This window comes from Chiloscyllium punctatum, chromosome 3, assembly GCF_047496795.1.
Source record: "Chiloscyllium punctatum isolate Juve2018m chromosome 3, sChiPun1.3, whole genome shotgun sequence".
Lineage (NCBI taxonomy): Eukaryota > Metazoa > Chordata > Chondrichthyes > Orectolobiformes > Hemiscylliidae > Chiloscyllium > Chiloscyllium punctatum.
In genome coordinates, this window is record NC_092741.1 from 37,121,190 (window position 1) to 37,139,271 (window position 18,082).

The 18,082-nt window shown below is 44.0% G+C and overlaps 1 protein-coding gene across 1 annotated transcript; it reads left to right on the forward strand.

Annotated features, from left to right (window-relative positions):
- Positions 1–855: 855 nt before the first annotated feature.
- Positions 856–17,259, forward strand: LOC140457841 (myelin and lymphocyte protein-like). Its single transcript, XM_072551523.1, has 4 exons — positions 856–1,043; positions 8,354–8,521; positions 9,467–9,589; positions 16,034–17,259. Exons 1-4 carry the CDS (start codon positions 954–956, stop codon positions 16,109–16,111), a joined length of 459 nt encoding a protein of 152 aa, XP_072407624.1. The 5' UTR covers positions 856–953; the 3' UTR covers positions 16,112–17,259.
- Positions 17,260–18,082: the final 823 nt, after the last annotated feature.

Below are 18,082 nucleotides of genomic sequence, written 5' to 3' on the forward strand. Positions count from 1 at the left end.
CCCTTGGGGCCTTGGAGGGAAGTAAGGGGGGAGGTGTGGGCGCAAGTTTTGCATTTCTTGCGGTTGCAGAGGAAGGTGCCGGGAGTGGAGGTTGGGTTGGTGGGGGGTGTGGACCTGACGAGGGAGTCACAAAGGGAGTGGTCTTTTCGGAATGCTGATAGGGGAGGGGAGGGAAATATATCCCTGGTGGTGGGGTCTGCTTGGAGGTGGCGGAAATGACGGCGGATGATACGATGTATATGAAGGTTGGTGGGATGGTAGGTGAGGACCAGTGGGGTTCTGTCCTGGTGACGGTTGGAGGGGCGGGTCTCAAGGGCGGAGGAGCGGGAAGTGGAAGAGATGCGGTGGAGGGCATCGTCGACCACGTCTGGGGGGAAATTGCGGTCCTTGAAGAAGGAGGCCATCTGGGTTGTACGGTTTTGGAACTGGTCCTCCTGGGAGCAGATGCGGCGGAGATATGAATAGGAAGGGTTTGGAGGGATATATGGGCCGGGTGCTAGCAGGTGGGACTAGATTGGGTTGGGATATCTGGTCGGCATGGACAGAAGGGTCTGCTTCCGCTCTGTACATCTCTATGACTCTGTGAGTCTATGACTCAATGCCTTTCACTTGAAAGGCACTGTTCACAGTTTAACATGGAATAAAACTTCAAGTCACCCACTTTTCCTGTGAGGAACAGAGGAGTAAGTGGAAAAGCAGGTGAGCAAGGCTTCACTCAAATATCTTGCACAGCCCTCTCTTCCCCTCCCCCTTCCATTCACCCGGGAGGTGGAGGTTAGTGCAATGATGCAAAACAAATCGGGGATGACTGATTGAAAGAGAGACACACCCTCAAGTTGGGTCTGGTATATCAATCCTGATCCACAGTTGACTATCAACTTCAGAGTTTTGACTGTGTTTGTGATAGTCAGGATAATCTTTTCACAAACGTACAGTTTGTTGTAAGTAACACCATGTCGGCTCCAGCAACTTCAACTAGCCCCATACCTTCTGGGGGGAAAGTGTGTACAACATTCCCAGAGATCCTGATGTTGGGTGAATTTGTGAGTAACGTTATTTTGTTATCTTGCTGAAAGTAATTGAGAAATGTTGCCTTCTTTTAATGTTGTGAAAAAGTGTGTGTTTTCCAAAATGCTTGATGTTCTGGGATGTTTGCAGAAAGCATGTGATAGGGAACTGGAGATAGGGTGATGTGAAGGACAGAATACAGTCAAAAGGGGACTGAAGGTGGTGGGGGAACGAGGTGATGTGGGTGTACAAACACAGACAGGTAGAAAGGAATACAAGAAGCCAGGATAATTTTAAGGGAGGGGGAGGGAGGAGATTTCATGAATCCAGAGCAAAAGGGGGAGAGAGGGTAAGAGGATCAGCGTAGGAAATGGGGCGGGGGTAGATAATAAATGGAAAATAAACCAATGATTGCCTTTCAAAACGGTTCTGAGGAAAAAAAGTAACTTTAAAAATGTTAAAAATCACACAACACCATGTTATAGTCCAACAGGTTTAATTGGAAGCACACTTGCTTTTGGAGTGATAGCTAGACAATATGTTGAAGTTGTTAGCCCCCTGTGATCTCTGTCTATGACTTGATGTTTAGATCGATTCTAATCTAACCAGTGACATAACAGAGTTTTACATCAATCTAAACATCAGGTCATAGACAGAGATCACAGGGGGCTAACACCAACATATTGTCTACCTAACCTGAGAATGCAACTTTTAAAGAAAGGTTTTGTGATTTACACATGAAAGAAGTGAAACTATCACTGTATTCTAACAGATGAAAGGCTTAATAATCAATTTTTCAATGTATAATTTCAGTTACATCACACTGTAACTTTTTGCTACAAATTCTGTGTTACGATCGAGCCCTCCACTATCACCTGATGAAGGAGTGTCGCTCCGAAAGCTAGTGTGCTTCCGATTAAACCTGTTGGACTATAACCTGGTGTTGTGTGATTTTTAACTTTGTACACCCCAGTCCAACACCGGCATCTCCAAATCATTTAAAAATGTTCACATTCATAATTAAATCAATAATCCTGATGAAGAAGTGATGGTAATTCTTTCACCCTTGGTGAAAGGATTGACAAGTCTCAGTTTTGATAGCTGTAACCTATTGTTACAAAACACTGTCTCCAATTCCATCGGGACAGGCTGAAAGCACCACTGGGTTTGGATGAATTCACTTGGTTGGGGTTATACCGCCCCTCTGGGAGGGGGAGGGGGAGCGAACCCATTCAGTACAGTGCGGGGCATCGACTATTGCCTTCCCCTCAAACCGATTTGCAAAACGTGCTTCAGAACCGGACTGACAGAGCTCAGTGTGCCCCTATTGGGAAAGTTGGGAGAACGCCTTTTAAATTGCAAACCCGGAGGGCTGCTCAGATGTGGAGAGCACTTAAACGTGAGACAAATAACGATCCTACAGCGGAGACAGCACACAGGAGGGTCGCTGCACCAAATGAACAGGCTCAGGATTACAACATGAAGTTGATTTTAAGTGAAGATTCAGCCTTTAGTGCGGAGCTTTGTTTTCCCCATTTCTGTACATTGCCAGCTCTGGTTGTGAGATTCTGATCTGACTGTGGTCACTTATAGTCGAACTGGAGTAATTTTTGTAAATCAGGTGATATCAGGCTTGGCTCTGCTCCGTTGCGTTTGGATAAAAACTGGGAGTGATGTAAAAACAGCTCGTTTATATTTTGTATAAAACATCACCTCAACTCAACTTCAATCTCCACCCCCCGCCCCCCCCAAATTCTGACCCTGCATTCACATTAATTGCTGCTAAACTGTCACTTACGCATGTTCCCCCCCCCCCTTTAAATTTAAATCTCTGAAATCCGGATTCTTAGCATATTTTTAACATAAAACCTGTATCAGTATTTGCAGCTGGAAGGGTCTTTGCTCTGCCCTCCCTGGATAGTGGTGAGATCACAGGTTTATAACAACAGCCTTTCCCCCGCTCCCATTCCTTTGGAGCGTTGGGCCAGGGAGGGGCAATTGAGCCAGAATTCTTGTTGCTGGTCTCTATCCAGTCAGCTCTGGTAGGAACGAGTTTGCCTGAGAACGGTGTCATGGTCTGTCACGTTGCTTCCCCCACTCCCCTCACTGAACTGGAAAAACTTGTCGGTTTAGTTCACTCAAGAGTCTGGGACAGTGGGAATTCAGGGCTGCAGCACTGGGAGGTGGTCGGAATTTCTTCTCCTTGTCTCACCTCTTATGGTGGGAGTGAGTTAAAAGAGCAAACCAATCACCATGTTTAATATATAAAAGCAAAATGTTGCAGATGATAAAACCAAAGTGCGAATTTACTGGAAAAAGCTGCAGGTGTGACAGCATCTGTGGAGAGAATTCTTTGAGAGTCACAGGACTCAATGTTAACTTGTTTTTCTCCACAGATGCTGCCAGACCAGCTGAGTTTCTCTTGCATTCTGTATTTTGCCTTTTGAACTAGCTTATCATGTTGGATCACAGTGAAATGAATTTGACCACAGCCCAGCTGCTAACAATCCCTCCAGAGCAGGGTTGTGGGTTCAAGTCCATGCTGATGATTGTATACTAGGAGAAAGTGAGGACTGCAGTTCAGAGCTGAAAAGTGCAGCAGGTCAGGCAGCATCCAAGGAGCAGGAGAATGGATGTTTTGGGCATAAGCCCTTCTTCAGGAATGAGGAGGGTGTGCCAAGCAGGCTAAGATAAAAGGTAGGGAGGAGGGACTTGGGGGAGGGGCGTTGGGAATGCGATAGGTGGAAGGAGGTTAAAGTGAGGGTGATAGGCCGGAGAGGGGGTGGGGGCGGAGAGGTCAGGAAGAAGATTGCAGGTCAAGAAGGCGGTGCTGAGTCTGAGGGTTGGGACTGAGACAAGGTGGGGGGAGGGGAAATCTGCATTGATCCCTTGTGGTTGGAGGGTTCCTGAGAGGAAGATATGGCGCTCTTCCTCCAGGCGTCGTGTTGCCATGGTCTGACGATGGAGGAGGCCAAGGACCTGCATGTCCTTGGCAGAGTGGGAGGGGGAATTAAAGTGTTCAGCCACAGGGTGGTTGGGTTGGTTGGTCCGGGTGTCCCAGAGGTGTTCTCTGAAACGTTCCACAAGTAGGCGGCCTGTCTCCCCAATGTATAGGAGGCCACATCGGGTGCAGCGGATGTGTGTGGAGGCGCAGGTGAATTTGTGACTGATATGGAAGTCTCCCTTGGGGCCTTGGAGGGAAGTGAGGGGGGGAGGTGTGGGTGCAAGTTTTGCATTTCTTGCAGTTGCAGGGGAAGGTGCCGGGAGTGAAGGTTGGGTTGGTGGGGCTGTGGACTGACGAGGGAGTCGCAAAGGGAGTGGTCTTTTTGGAACGCTGATAGGGGAGGGGAGGGAAATATATCCTTGGTGGTGGGGTCTGTTTGGAGGTGGTAGGTGAGGACCAGTGGGGTTCTGTCTTGGTGGCGATTGGAGGGGTGGGGTTCAAGGGCGGAGGAGTGGGAAGTGGAGGAGATGCGATAGATAGCATCGTCAACCATGTCTGAGGGGAAATTGCACCCTTTGAAAAAGGAGGCCATCTGGGTTGTTTGGTATTTGAATTGGTCCTCCTGGGAGCAGATGCGGCGGAGGTGAAGGAATTGGGAATATGGGATGGCGTTTTTACAGGGGGCAGGTTGGGAGGATGTGTAATCTAGGTAGCTGTGGGAGTTGGTCAGTTTATAATAAACGTCCATGTTGAGTCGGTCGTCCGAGATAGAAATGGAGAGGTCTAGGAAGGGGAGGGAGGAGTCTGAGACGGTCCAGGTAAATTTGAGGTTGGGGTGGAAGGTGTTAGTAAAGTGGATGAACTGTTCAACCTCCTTGTGGGAGCACGAGGTAGCGCCGATACAGTCATCGATGTAGCGGAGGAAAAGGTGGGGGGTGGTGCCAGTGTAGTTCCACATATCCGATGATTGTATATCCCAAAGAAAACTATGATGCGAAGGTGCCAGTGTTGGACTGGGATAGACAAAGTTTAAAAATCACACAACCCCAGATTATAGTCCAACAGGTTTATTTGAAGCACTAGCTTTTGAAGCTCCTTCATCAGGTCGTTGTGAAGCATCACTCTGAAAGCTAGTGCTTCCAAATAAACCTGTTGGACTATAACCTGGGGTTGTGTGATTTTTTTTATAAACAAAAATAAATTAGATTAATTCTGCTCGGTCAGAGGACTGTTTCCTTTGGGTGTATGTCCAATTTAAAGTACGTAGAACATAGAACAGTACAAGACAGCACAGTACAGGCCATTCAGCCCTCAACGTTGTGCCGACCTTTTATCCTACTCTAAGATCAAACTAAACTACATACCCTTCATTTTGCTATCATCCATGTGCCTCTTCAAGAGTCACTTAAATGTTCCTAATGTACCTGACTCTACTACCACTGCTGGCAGTGCATTCCACACACCCACCACTCTGTGTAAAGAACCTATCTCTGACATCTCCTCTAAACCTTCCTCCAATCACCTTAAAATGATGCCCCCTCGTGATATCCATTTCCGTCTTGGGAAAAAGTCTCTGGCTATCCACTCTATCTATGCTTCTCATCATCTATCAAGCCAGCTCTCATCCTTCTTCACTCCAATGAGAAAAGCCCTAGCTCCTTCAACCTTTCTTCATAAGATATGTCCTCCAGTCCAGGCAGCATCCTGGTAAATCTCCTCTGCACTCTCTCTAAAGCTTCCACATCCTTCCTATAATGAGGCAACCAGAACTGAACACGATTTTCCAAGTGTGCTCAAATGTTGACTGTCCTGCTCCTCGGATGTTGCCTGACCGGCTGGGCTTTTCCAGCACCACACTCTTCAACTCTGATCTCCAGCATCTGCACTGCTCACTTTCTCCCATATTCCAAGTATGGCTAACCAGAGCTCTGTAGAGCTGCAGCATAACCTCGCGACTCTTAAACTTAATTCCCCTGCTAATGAAAGCCAACACACCATGTGCCTTAACGACTCTCTCAACCTGAGTGGCAATTTTGAGGGATCTACGGACATGGACCCAAGATACACCTGTTCCTCCACACTACCAAGAATCCTGCCTTTAACCCTGTATTCTGCATTCAAACTTGGCCTTCCAAAATGAATCACTTCACACTTTTTTCCAGGTTGAATTCCATCGTCCACTTATCATCCCAGTTCTGCATCCTGTCAATGTCCCGTTGCAACCTACAACAGCCCTCCACAGCATCCACAACTCCACCAACCTTTGTGTCATCAAAAAACTCACGAACCCACCCTTCCACTTCCTCATCCAAGTAATTTATAAAAATCACAAACAGTAGAGGTCCCAGAACCGATCCCTGTGAAACATCACTGGTCACCGAGCTCCAGGCTGAATTCTTTCCATCTACTACCACCCTGTGTCTTCTATTGGCCAGCCAATTCTGTATCCAGATAGTCAAATGTTCTTGTATCACATGCCTTCTTAGTTTCTGAATGAGCCTACCATGGGGAACCTTTCCAAAGTGAGGAGGAATTATCCCCAACACCTTGGCCTCTCTGTTAATCCTGCAATCGACAGCATTTAAAATGATCTCGGTTGCTATTTGAATTTATTGACTGCATGTCCTACATTGCAACTTGATCTTGGCCAAAAGACGGAAACCATGGTAACTGCACTGCAATACATTTCATGGCTAGAAGAACTTTGGGATACTCTGAATTTTATTTTTCTTAATATTTTATCAAAGCTAATAGGTATGTCATCTAAGCTGGTTTCACCAATTTATTTAACAATTGGGACAAATATACAAGCATGAAACATTAGGAAGGGGAAGAAAAATGAACAGGCAAAAGAGACACTTACTCAAACACTCTTAATTTGACGCTCGTGATCCTTATGAACAAATAGTTCTAGTCATAACAGGCATGACCTTGGACAAATTACTTTCTGAATTCTGTTATTATAATTACTCTTCATGCTTTTCCTTCATATATGCCTGCCCAACTGACTGAATATTAATGTGGATTCAGCCTCCAGCTCTTAACACTGAATGCCACAGCATTGTAACTCTCCATGGTAAATAACCTGTTTTTTTGCTTATTAAACTGCTCAAGAAAGCTCAATTTTAAAGTGGAAGTTGAGATTCCATTTCTGATTTGGAATTTGTGAGGGTGAAACTGAATTTCAGTTGAGGTTTGAGTTTGAAGGTGGAAACTTGTCTGCAGCTGAGGTGGGTTTGAAATGAGAAACTAAACCTGAAATTGTGGTTGATTACCGCTGTGACCAAAGTTTGTGAAACTAAGATTGAAGGTTGAGTGAAAGCTGTAGAATTTGAAGTAATTTCTTATTTCTGCCAGGGCTGGAAGTGAAATGATGTTTAAGGTCAAGGTTGAGTTGGTTTCTATTTAAACCGTGAGTGAACCCACCCCTCCTCATTTTAATTTTCCCTCCAATTCTCTCTCCTTTCAAAGCCTAGTGACTCTTCTTTGGGTGCTATAGTTGGCAGTTGTCTTCCTATTCCCTTGCCCTTTTTGGGATGAAGCCCTTATAATAAGTGTTTAACTTTAAGTAACCTTGGCCAAACATCTTTGGGTGACATCCACAGTGTGCATTTTTCCAGCAGGGATCTATTTCTCGCTCAAGAAGGAAGCCAACTAATAAAGCTTCTATTTACTCAGAGAGTAGTAAGGATATGGAATGCATTACCTGCAATGGTAGTAGATTCGCCAAGTTTAAGTTCATTTAAGTCTTCATTGTACAGGCATAAGGATGTAAATGGAATAGTGTAGATGGATGGGCTTCAGATTAGTAAGGCAGGGCGGCGCAACATCGAGGGCCGAAGGGCCTGTACTGCGCTGTAATGTTCTATGTTCTATGCTATAGGATTAGCAAAGGAGCCATTTGGTGGCTGCATGTTGTTGGTGATAATTAATCATGGATTTCAATGTATCTAGAGCAAATTCAGTTGTGAAATGCTTTCAAAGTCATACATCCAGAGTAATTTCTTCCTCCTAAGCCTTCCTATATTCATTGTCTTAAATTATTCCTGAATAGTGTTGTAAATCTTTAGACCATTTTAAGTAAACTTATTTGCTCCCATTGCCTCCCTTTCTAGAACTTTAACATTTTCTCACCATTTTGTTTCTGTTCTTTACTTGTGGATTCATTACTTTTCCAATATTTGGCCTGGTCCCCTGGTTTTAATGTTCTGAACGTGATAAACACTGAACCAAAAAGTCCATGTGGTGATGAATGACATTAATGTTATTGAACGTTTGAGCAGCCTGAAAGTGGCTTGTGGCAAAGCCATAATCATGACCAAGTCATTCTTGAAGTGCAATGACACTTGGGCTGGGTCAGATTCTGTGGCTAATTAGATTTGTTTGTGTTTTATCCTTTAGGTTTTTGGTGGCCTGGTTTGGATCCTTGTGGCCTCTGCTCGCGTTGCATTTCCACCGGACCAAGGCTGGGTGATGTTTGTTTCAGTTTTCTGCTTCGTGATCACTACGTTGCTGCTCATCCTCTACACAGCTGGAGTTCAGAACAGTTCAACTGCTTGGATGGCAGTGGTATGTCTCTGGCCTTTCTACCATCTTTCCATTATTATGACCAATACAAATTTGCTGTTATGCTCTAACCTCCAAGGTTAACTAACTGGAAATGTCTTTTGACCATCACATATTTACTGGGAAAACCCCCAGGACTATGGAGGATGTGTGAACGAACTAGCTCCTAGTGACAGTAAGGGATAATTGTTTCTGGCCACAATGGTGGGAGTGCAATGTGATGCTTTTTTTAATATATAAAAGGAGACATGATCAGACCTTGTAAGTGTAAAGTGTGGAGGAACACGGCTGTTTTTTGTTTAATGAAAGAAATATTGGACTGTGCTATAAAATTCGATAAGCGCCATGTAGGGTTAAGCTGAATACCATCCAAAAATAACTTCGGATTTTATGTATAAAATAAACGCAAGCTTTTTTTTTGGAGAAGAGGCTTTTCTGAATAAAAATAGATACCAATGAATTGCCTTGAATCTATATGGAGTTAGGGAATATCTAAGGACAGCTCAAGTGTAGAATTAAATGGCGGGGGGTGGGGGGGAGGCGTGTGGTGGTAATTTGGCCCAATTATATAAATGGGTTCAAAGCAGTGAAATTATATTGATCCCCTTGTTTAGTTTTCTCTCTGGGTTACACTTGTTCTGGGGATAAATGCTTCCCTGGTACCTCATCAAGTTGCCATTATTCACGTGGAACTATTCAAAGAAGCTTTGTTTTTTTTTTGACTCCCTTTCTCTGGGTATGCATTAGTAGAATTACTGGATTATAACCTTATACTTAAGCCAGCCATTGCAGGGTCCCTAGTAGATCCTCACTGGCTGTCAAATAGGCAGTACGTCAGCGTACAGAATCTTTTTAGGACAGACTTGGAGTGGGAGTGGACTGCATTGAAGTGTACATTACAAAATGACTGTGAATTAGTTTCTCATTTTGTGCTTCCTCTTGTTTTAGGATGTCTTCTACCATTTCATTGCTGCAGTGTTTTATTTAAGTTGTGCTGTTCTGGAGGCTAGCGACACAAGATTTCGTTTTATCTTTCTGAATCAAGTGCTCAAAATCAACATTGCTGCTTCAGTAAGTCACTGTTTTGTTGTGCAGTTTTCTTTTTATGCTTAATACCTGCTTAATGAGTCATCAAAATAGACTTTTTCATCCATAGAGTTAGTAGTGCCTAACAGCAAAATAATAATAATGAACAAGATGGTTTAATGAGAACAACGCAGGAGTAGGGTGTCTGAAACTTTGAGGTGTCAACTTGGAGAAGCCATAAAACAGCAAGGGCATACTATAGACAACTTAGCAATCATCCAACCAAAAGATCAGACCAACTCTGGGCAGCGGTGCCAAATCCAGTTATAAATGGCAGATGGATAAGAACTGACAGGAATCCTGTGAGCATGTCCAGTCTCAGTGGTAGTGGATCTCTGCACTTGAGTGTGAAAGACAAAGTTTAGCACTTGCAGTGTCCATTGGCAGAACTGCAGCAGGGATCCATCTTGACCTCCTCTTAAGGGGAGCGGGGAGGCACCCCAACATAACTTGTCATGTTTCATCCAGTTTGTTTAATTCCACATTGAAATGGCTTGGGGCACAGGGTCCATGATGAAGTGTTACAAAGTTTGTCTTGGAACTAGCCACTAGTTGTACTGGAACAGCTTGGCTAGAAATTGTCAAGAGTGTAGTGCTGGAAAAACACAGCAGGTCAGGCAGCATCCGAGGAGCAGGAAAATCAACATTTCGGGCAAAGGCCCTTCATCAGGAATGAGGCTGGGTGCCTCGGGGATGGAGAGATAAATAGGATTGGGAGGAGCTGGGGGGGAAGGTAGCTGAGTGCAATATGTGGATGGAGGTGGGGTTAAAGGTGATAGGTCGGAGGGGAGGCTGGAGCAGATAAGTGGGAAGGAAGATGGACAGGTGAGGCAGGTCATGGGGCGGTGCTGAGCTGGAAGGTTTGAACTGGGATAAGGTAGGGGAGGGGAAATGAGGAAACCGGTGAAATCCACATTGATGCTATAGGGTTAGAGAGTCCCGAGGCGGAAGATGAGGCGTTCTTTTTCCAGGCGTCGGGCGGTAAGGGAGTGGCGATGAAGGAAGCCCAGGCCCTGCATGTCCTTGGCGGAGTGGGAGGGGGAGTTGAAGTGTTTGGCCATGGGGGTTTGTTAATGCGGTTGGCTGGAGATGTTCTCTGAAACTCTCTGCAGGTAGAGGTTAGGGGAATTGTGGAAAAATTGCGTGGGTATATCCTGGTCACAAATGTTGCCAAGTACAGTCCAGCCAGTCTAATGCTCCCCTTCGTTTAATCAGCTGCAGCAAGCTATGGACAGAGTAAAGTGATGGAAGGACTCATTGATGGAAGGAGTCACTATCTCTCAGTATTTCTTCATCAATAGCCACCTCATCAATGCCCAGTTTGATCCTGCCATGATTGCTTTGACTGCAGATCATGCTTCAGCCTCACTCAATGTGGTTCAGTGACTACCCTGGACATCAAAGATGACACTTGACAGATTTTTAAACATCTGGAAATACTCGGAATCTACGGAGAGAAACTGGGCCAAAAGGAGCCCTAGCAGAGCTGAGAGAAGCTCCACTGCCTGGAGTTTCTTCTGGCATGAAGGAGGATGATGTTTTGGGTTACAAATAGGCCAATAATCTCAACTCCAGCTCAAGTCTACAAGAGCTCCTCAGGGCAGCTGTTTTCTAATCCACCCCATCAAGGATGCGTTATTACATACCTCTGGGGCAGGTGGAACTTGAAATCAGGGCTCCTAACCCAGAGAGTGCGACACTATCTCTGCAACACACTCCCAGTTCCTCAGTATAGTGTACCAGACTATCTTGACAACTATTTTCAGCTTTTTGATTAGAATCCCCATAGTGTGGAACCAGGCCCTTTGGCCCAACAAGTCCACACCGACCCTCCGAAGAGCAACCCGCCTAGACCCATTCCCCGACCCTATACTTACATCTAACTAATGCACCTAACACTATGGGCAATTTTAGCATGGCCAATTCCCCTAACCTGCACGTCTTTGGAGTGTGGGACAAAACCGGAGCATCCAGAGGTAATCCACACAGACACGAGGCGTATGTGCAAACTCCACACAGAGAGTTGCCTGAGGCAGGAATCGAACTCGGGTCCCTGGCGCTGTGAGGTGGCAGTGCTAACCACTGAGCCATCGTGCCGCCCCAGCAAAAAATACATTTGTTTTATTCATTCAGGGGATTTTGATATCACTGGCCGGCCAGCATTTATTGCCAATCCTTTAATGGCCAGAAAGTAATCTAGCACATCGCTGTCAGTTTGGAGTCCCTTGTAGGCCAGACCAGGTGAGGGCAACAGACTTCCTTCCCTAAAGGACACCAGTGAACCAGATGGGTTTTTTCTGACAATTGGCAGTGGTTTCATGGTCATTAGATTCTTTATTTCCAGATTATTATTGAATTCAAATTCCCCCATCTGTGGTAGGGTTCAAGGCCAGGTTCCCAGAATGTTCCTAGGTCTCTGGATGACTGGTCTAGTGCTAATGCCACCAGGCCATCGCCTACCCTTAAGTTGCGTCATCAGTCATCCTTGCCTTTTTGAGATCAGATGTGTGGGGGTGTTCATTGGTGATTGCACAGTAGTCCATTCTATTTCAGTATCTTGCATACAGCAAGACCTGAATGTTCTGACTCAAGCTGATATCTAGCACGAATGCTACTTGCCAGTCAATGATTATCTTAAACAATGTCATCTCCATGTTCAGTCACAGTGCCTCACTAAATCCTCACCAACATACTGGTAGATCAGAATTGAACAAACTGGACTGAATAAACCATAAAGGTTTGGAATTCAGTGGTGAATAGCTCATCTCTTGATTCTTCTGTAAACCTCTGCCTTTTTTTGTAGATGATGGATACTTCAAAAATGTGAAGGAATAAGCTCTGCTTGCTTTAGATGAGTTCAGCTCTGATAACACCCATAAAAACCTGATAGCATCTAGGGCAGCTCTCTTGATGTCACCTCATCATCAAACACTCACTCCCTTCACCACACTAGCTGTGTGTACTGCAGTGGCATCTGTGAAACCCATGACCCACATAAAAGTACAAGGGCAAAGGGCTCTAAAGCCAAAAATAGCTGGAGAAACTCAGCAAGTCTAGAAGCACCTCTAGACAGAAAGCAGCCTATGTTTTGGGTCAAGTATGAATCTTCAGAAGATGGGTCACCATACCTGAAACATTGTCTCGATTAGAGTGGTGCTGGAAAAGCACAGCAGGTCAGGCAGCATCCGAGGAGCAGGAAAATCGACGTTTTGGGCAAAAGCCCTGAAACATTACCTGCTTTCTCTCCACAGATGCTGTCTGACCTGCTGAGATTTTACAGCAATTTGTTTTTGCTTCATTTCCTGTATGAGCAGTTCTGTTTTTGGACAAAAGGCACATGTGAACACCACCATCTTTGCCCCTCTATGTCCTATATCATCCTGACTTAGGACGATATTGCTGTTCTAATTGTCTGGGAGGTTAAGCTCTTCCCCAGTTGTACAGTTGATGGATGTATAGAGAGAGGCTGTTCACTGGGGTAATAAATGCTGACTTTTCCAGTGAAACCCATATCCCCAAGAAGGAATAAAATAAACTTGCAAATAGTTTATCTATTAAAGATCATGAGCCAAGCATGTGATATCCAAGGCACGATTTATTCTATTCACATCCCACTTTGTGGCACCAGTCTTAACTATGGCATGGAGAAGCCTTATTATAAGGTTAATGATTCCATTCTGTTACAAATGTGAACTATTCAAGTAACATATTGCTTATTTTGTTACTTGGCTTTAGATCCTAGATGCGAGAGTTAAGAGGATTTTTTAAAAAATCACTCCAGGGATTTGGGCGTCATTGACAATGCCAGCACTTAACCACTCTCTGGACAGTTGGTGATAATGGGTTAACCACATTGCTGTTTGTCTGGAGTAAGGTTTTTGCCAGATCAGAATGAGTGACTTTTCGTGAACCAGGTGGGGGTTTTTGTGATGATCAGCATTGGTCAAATGGCCACCAATGGGCAAGTGTTTTGCTCCAGGTTTTTGTACTTCATTCAAGTAGTACTTTCTGCCATGGTGGGATCTAACCCATGAACATCAGCCCTGATTACAAGTCCAGTGATTATCACCATGACCCCCCAATTTAAGCAAACTAAGTTTTGATAGCAAAAATCTGCTGTAAACAATGTTCTTGCCATCGCTCTTAAAGCGCTAACTCATTAGGGCACCATTCCAAAGTTGCCTAGTCCTGTTTTAGTTTTGAGCTTGGATTCCATTCATTCACTTGGAATCTCTCTAGGCTGGTGTTTGTTTTTTTTTCTGTTTCCCTAGACCAGGGCTGAAACCAATGTCGCAGTTCAATTGTTTCGATAACTGAATGGGCAAACTCCGCACAGGAGAGTGATCGATCCGTTGTCTGTTTTGTGGCTCATTTGTTGAAGGATGGGTGGCACCCTCTCGCCTGAGGACTGACCTATTTTCAGTGCCTTTCTTTTGCAGTTTGTTGTTTTTTATCCTCTGCTGATTCAGTTGAAAGACTTGCTTATTCAGATTGATTATTGGGGACACTGTGATGCTGCAAGTTAAGGGTACAACCTTTACTGCTATTGCAAATAGCCTTCTATTGAGACTAATGTTCCACAATTGGTTTGATTTTAAAAGACTGCCAAGGAAGGATGATGGCCTCCTGTAATTGGAGGCTGAACCAACAGTCCAAAATCCTGGAGGTGATGGGGATCTGCTCTGGTAGAAAGGAAAGTCTGAGGTGTGTGTCTCTGTGCCAATGTTCAGAGCAGAGGGGAAATCTCCTCTCGCTGATCTATTTTGGCTCCATCACAACCTTGCCTGCTGGCAGCCTGGGCTCTTGCACCTACCAGGAAACTACTCCAAAGTCCGAAATATTGACACTGAATCTTTCCCTCTGCCTCTTTACTTATTGGCTACCTACCAGTATCAGATAGATAGCCATTTCTGTTCATCTGCATTCAGTAAGCTCCCATTGGGAACCTGGCAGTTGGATGAGAGGGGGCAATAGATTCCACACTACATGTCTGGCACCATTTGGGATAATAATGGCTAAAATTTGGAACCCTGGATGAGCTATAATCTATTTTGTTTTTGAGTGGATGCAATTGCAGAACCTTTACTGCCATTTGAGCACATCGTTGCCAATACATCGAGTGAATGATGTTCAGTGCAGAACACTGACTTACTTAGTCAGAGGTGAAAACAATTGCCCAAATCTTTTTTTTTGCCATTAGCAATGGCCCCAAGTGAGAGGGCAGGGAACATTAACTGCCCACCTCTCCTTTAGGTTAGATTCCCTACAGTGTGGAAACAGGCCATTCGGCCCCTCCAACCGTCTGAATAGTAACCCACCCAGACCCATTTCCCTCTAACTAATGCACCTGACACTATGGGACAATTTGGCTTGGCCAATTCACCCGACCTGCCTATCTTTGGACTGTGGGAGGAAACTGGAGGACCCTGAAGAAACCCACGCAGGCACGTGCAGAATGTGCAATCTCCATGCAGACATCGCCTGAGGTTTGAATCGAGTCTGGGTCCCTGGCACTGAGACTGCAGTGCTAACCACTGAGCCACCCTTGCTCTGACATTTCATCTTCGGTCACAAGGGCCGGTGGAACAATGATGGTTAAAAGCTGGAACCCTGGATGAGCTACACCTGTTTTTATTTTTGAGTAGATTGACTGCCATTCTAGTACACAGTTACCAATACATCGAGTAATCAAGAAAGTTAATCGCACGTTATACTTTATCATATGGGGAATTGAAATGGTAATGTTTTAGAAGCAGATCATTGGCTTACTAGACTAATGCCTGTAACAAGAGGATTGCCTTAAAGACTGGGTTGGACTGTATCCTCTGGAGCTTGGCGACAGATGGCTGAATTGAAATGTATACAGTCATGAGGGGATTTGACCAGGTGATGTTGAATCTTTCCTCCTGAGAGAATCCAAAAGCAGCCACTCTGTAAAGTAAGGGGTTGCCCACCCACAATAGTTGAGGATGTCACTTTTCTTTCCATCCAAGGGTTGAGATTCCTTCAAATTCCCGGCTGCAAAAGGCAGTGGGTGTGGAAACTTTTTGATTACAAAGAGAGAATTAAAGATTGTCAGGAAGGTTGTGGTTGTGGTTTTAACTAGATAAGTCATGACCTGATCAAATGGTGATGCAGATCTGACCTGGCAAGGGACCTATTCTTGTTCCTTTTCATAGTTTTTTAAACAAAAATCAACTAAGGGAGCCGGAATTCAAGCTAGCATCAGCCTGATCTGAGGCTTGGCAGCTTATTGGGTAAACGACTTGTCTCTATTCTTAAGTAGTGAGCTATATTCAGAATACTCTATGACTCTATGATGTCGAGATGAAGAATGGAACATAGTTTGTGCCATTTGAAGTGTGAATTTTGATCTAATTTGCAAGTTAATAACTTTTTATAGTAAACACTTGTCTCTCACTGTTTCAGGTCTTTGCATTTGTGGCCACCTTACTTTATACGATACATGCAGTAATGTCAATACTGAGATGGAAGAACTCCTCATGAATGCCAGGACAAGAAGCAAATGTCATTGAATCAGAAGATTTACTCCTTCCCAAACTTACTGATGTTGTTCTTTCCTTATTGTTGTTTTACATCAATTCTCATTGCAACTGGTAACTACCATATTTACACATAACCATGATGCACAGAGGAGCTAACAATACCTTGAAATGTATTTAATATTTAAAGGTTGGAGTATGAAAGCTCCAAAGGACTGTGGCAGTCTGGAACTCCTTCCGTGAAGTAAACCAAGCTTTAGTCTCAAACTAAATTTTAGATTTGTGTTTTTGGGGTAAGGGTATTTTAAAGGCTCCAGAATGAAGTCAGGTTGATGGTTTAAGCTATAGATACAGGTCATCCATGACCTAATTGATGGACAAGTTGAACCTCTGTTGTTTTATCCTGTGGTCAGCCTCTATATTGTTTATGCCAATGTTTACTGAACCATGTGAAGGACTGAGACCCTGCAAGCAGATAATTTTTATTTTAAAACAGTGGATCCAAAATCTTTAATCACATGGAGAATTTCTCTCAGGTTACAAATTGAGTGAGTGGTTAATTCTCTTACCTCACGCATGTGTTGGGTAGGGGAAGGAAGTGTGTTTTTTTTCTAAACCAAGAAAAATGGGGTGCAATGTCGGGCTAACTTGGGAGGGAAAATAAGGGAGGTGACACAATCTCAGAAAGGAGCATGTTGGTCTTCTGCTCTACTTTAAACAGCACTCCAGCAGCATTATAGATTCTATGAAATTCACTCCATCCAAATTCTCCTCTTCTTGTTGAATATTTTATACAGCAGTTTGTTTCAAAACTCATTTTGAGTCATTTATCCTTTCATTTATAGTAATCCTCACATTTCTGATTTTTCAAAAAATCAGTGGGTCTAATTTGTTTGAATCTCAATTTAAAATTTTGCCATTTTGTACTTCGGTATTTTGGCTGCAGGATTATTTTACTTTATTGATACTCTTTTTAAAAGCCTTGCTGTTGACTGTATAAAGCAACTTTGTGGTTTTTACCTTGTTTAATTTTCCTGTGAAATAAATGTATTGTTAAACACTTGGTTATTTTACCCGCTCTTCCACAATGGTTTAGTTTGAAATATTTTTAAAAATAAAATACAGCTTCTATGGCCTCAAGTATTCAAGTGATTCAAAGTATTTAAAACCAAAGAACGTTCTTTTCTAAAAAAAATTTAATGTAGGCCACATTTGCCATCACTTTGTGTATAGCAACATCCAACATAGGATTTGCCATTGGGCAAATGGACACTGAATGTTATGTTGCTTACTTAACCAGATTTGAATGGAGTCTGCATGTTAATATCATCCCATTCCATCAATTCAAACCCTTCAGCTATAGCCAGCCCTAACCCTATTTGGATGGAAGGCAAAACAATATGGAGTGGTCAGAAACCCCTGAAGTTAGCCTGTAGCTCACAAAATGAAGATGCATTGTGGTTGACTTGCCTGCTGGCAGTCATGCAGCAAGGAGGCTTGAGTGACTGTTACTTAGGAGATTTGGCACATAGGCCTTTATAGTTGCACAGTAACAGATGCCAGGCTCCTGATTGACTTCACCCTCCGGTCTGTAGAGATGTAGCTAGTGAAGCGGTTGTTATAGTGGCTTTAATGTCTCAAAACTCTTGATTTGGAGAGGGTCCCATTAGATTGGAAGAAAGCAAGTGTAGCTCATTTAGTCAACTAGGTTGGGAGGCAGAAAGTGGGAAACTAAAACTGGTGAAGTGGGTGCAAGGCTAAAGGCCATATTGATAGGTTAAGTGATTTGGTGAATGGATGATGAGATGGGAAAATGTGAAATCTAGGTGTTCTTGTACATCAGTCAATGAAAGCAAGCATGCAGGTACAGCAGGCAGTAAAGAAATTGCATGCTGGCCTTCATAACAAGAGGAATTGAGTATAGGAGCAAAGAGATCCTACTGCAGCTGTACAGGGCCCTGTTGAGACTGCACCT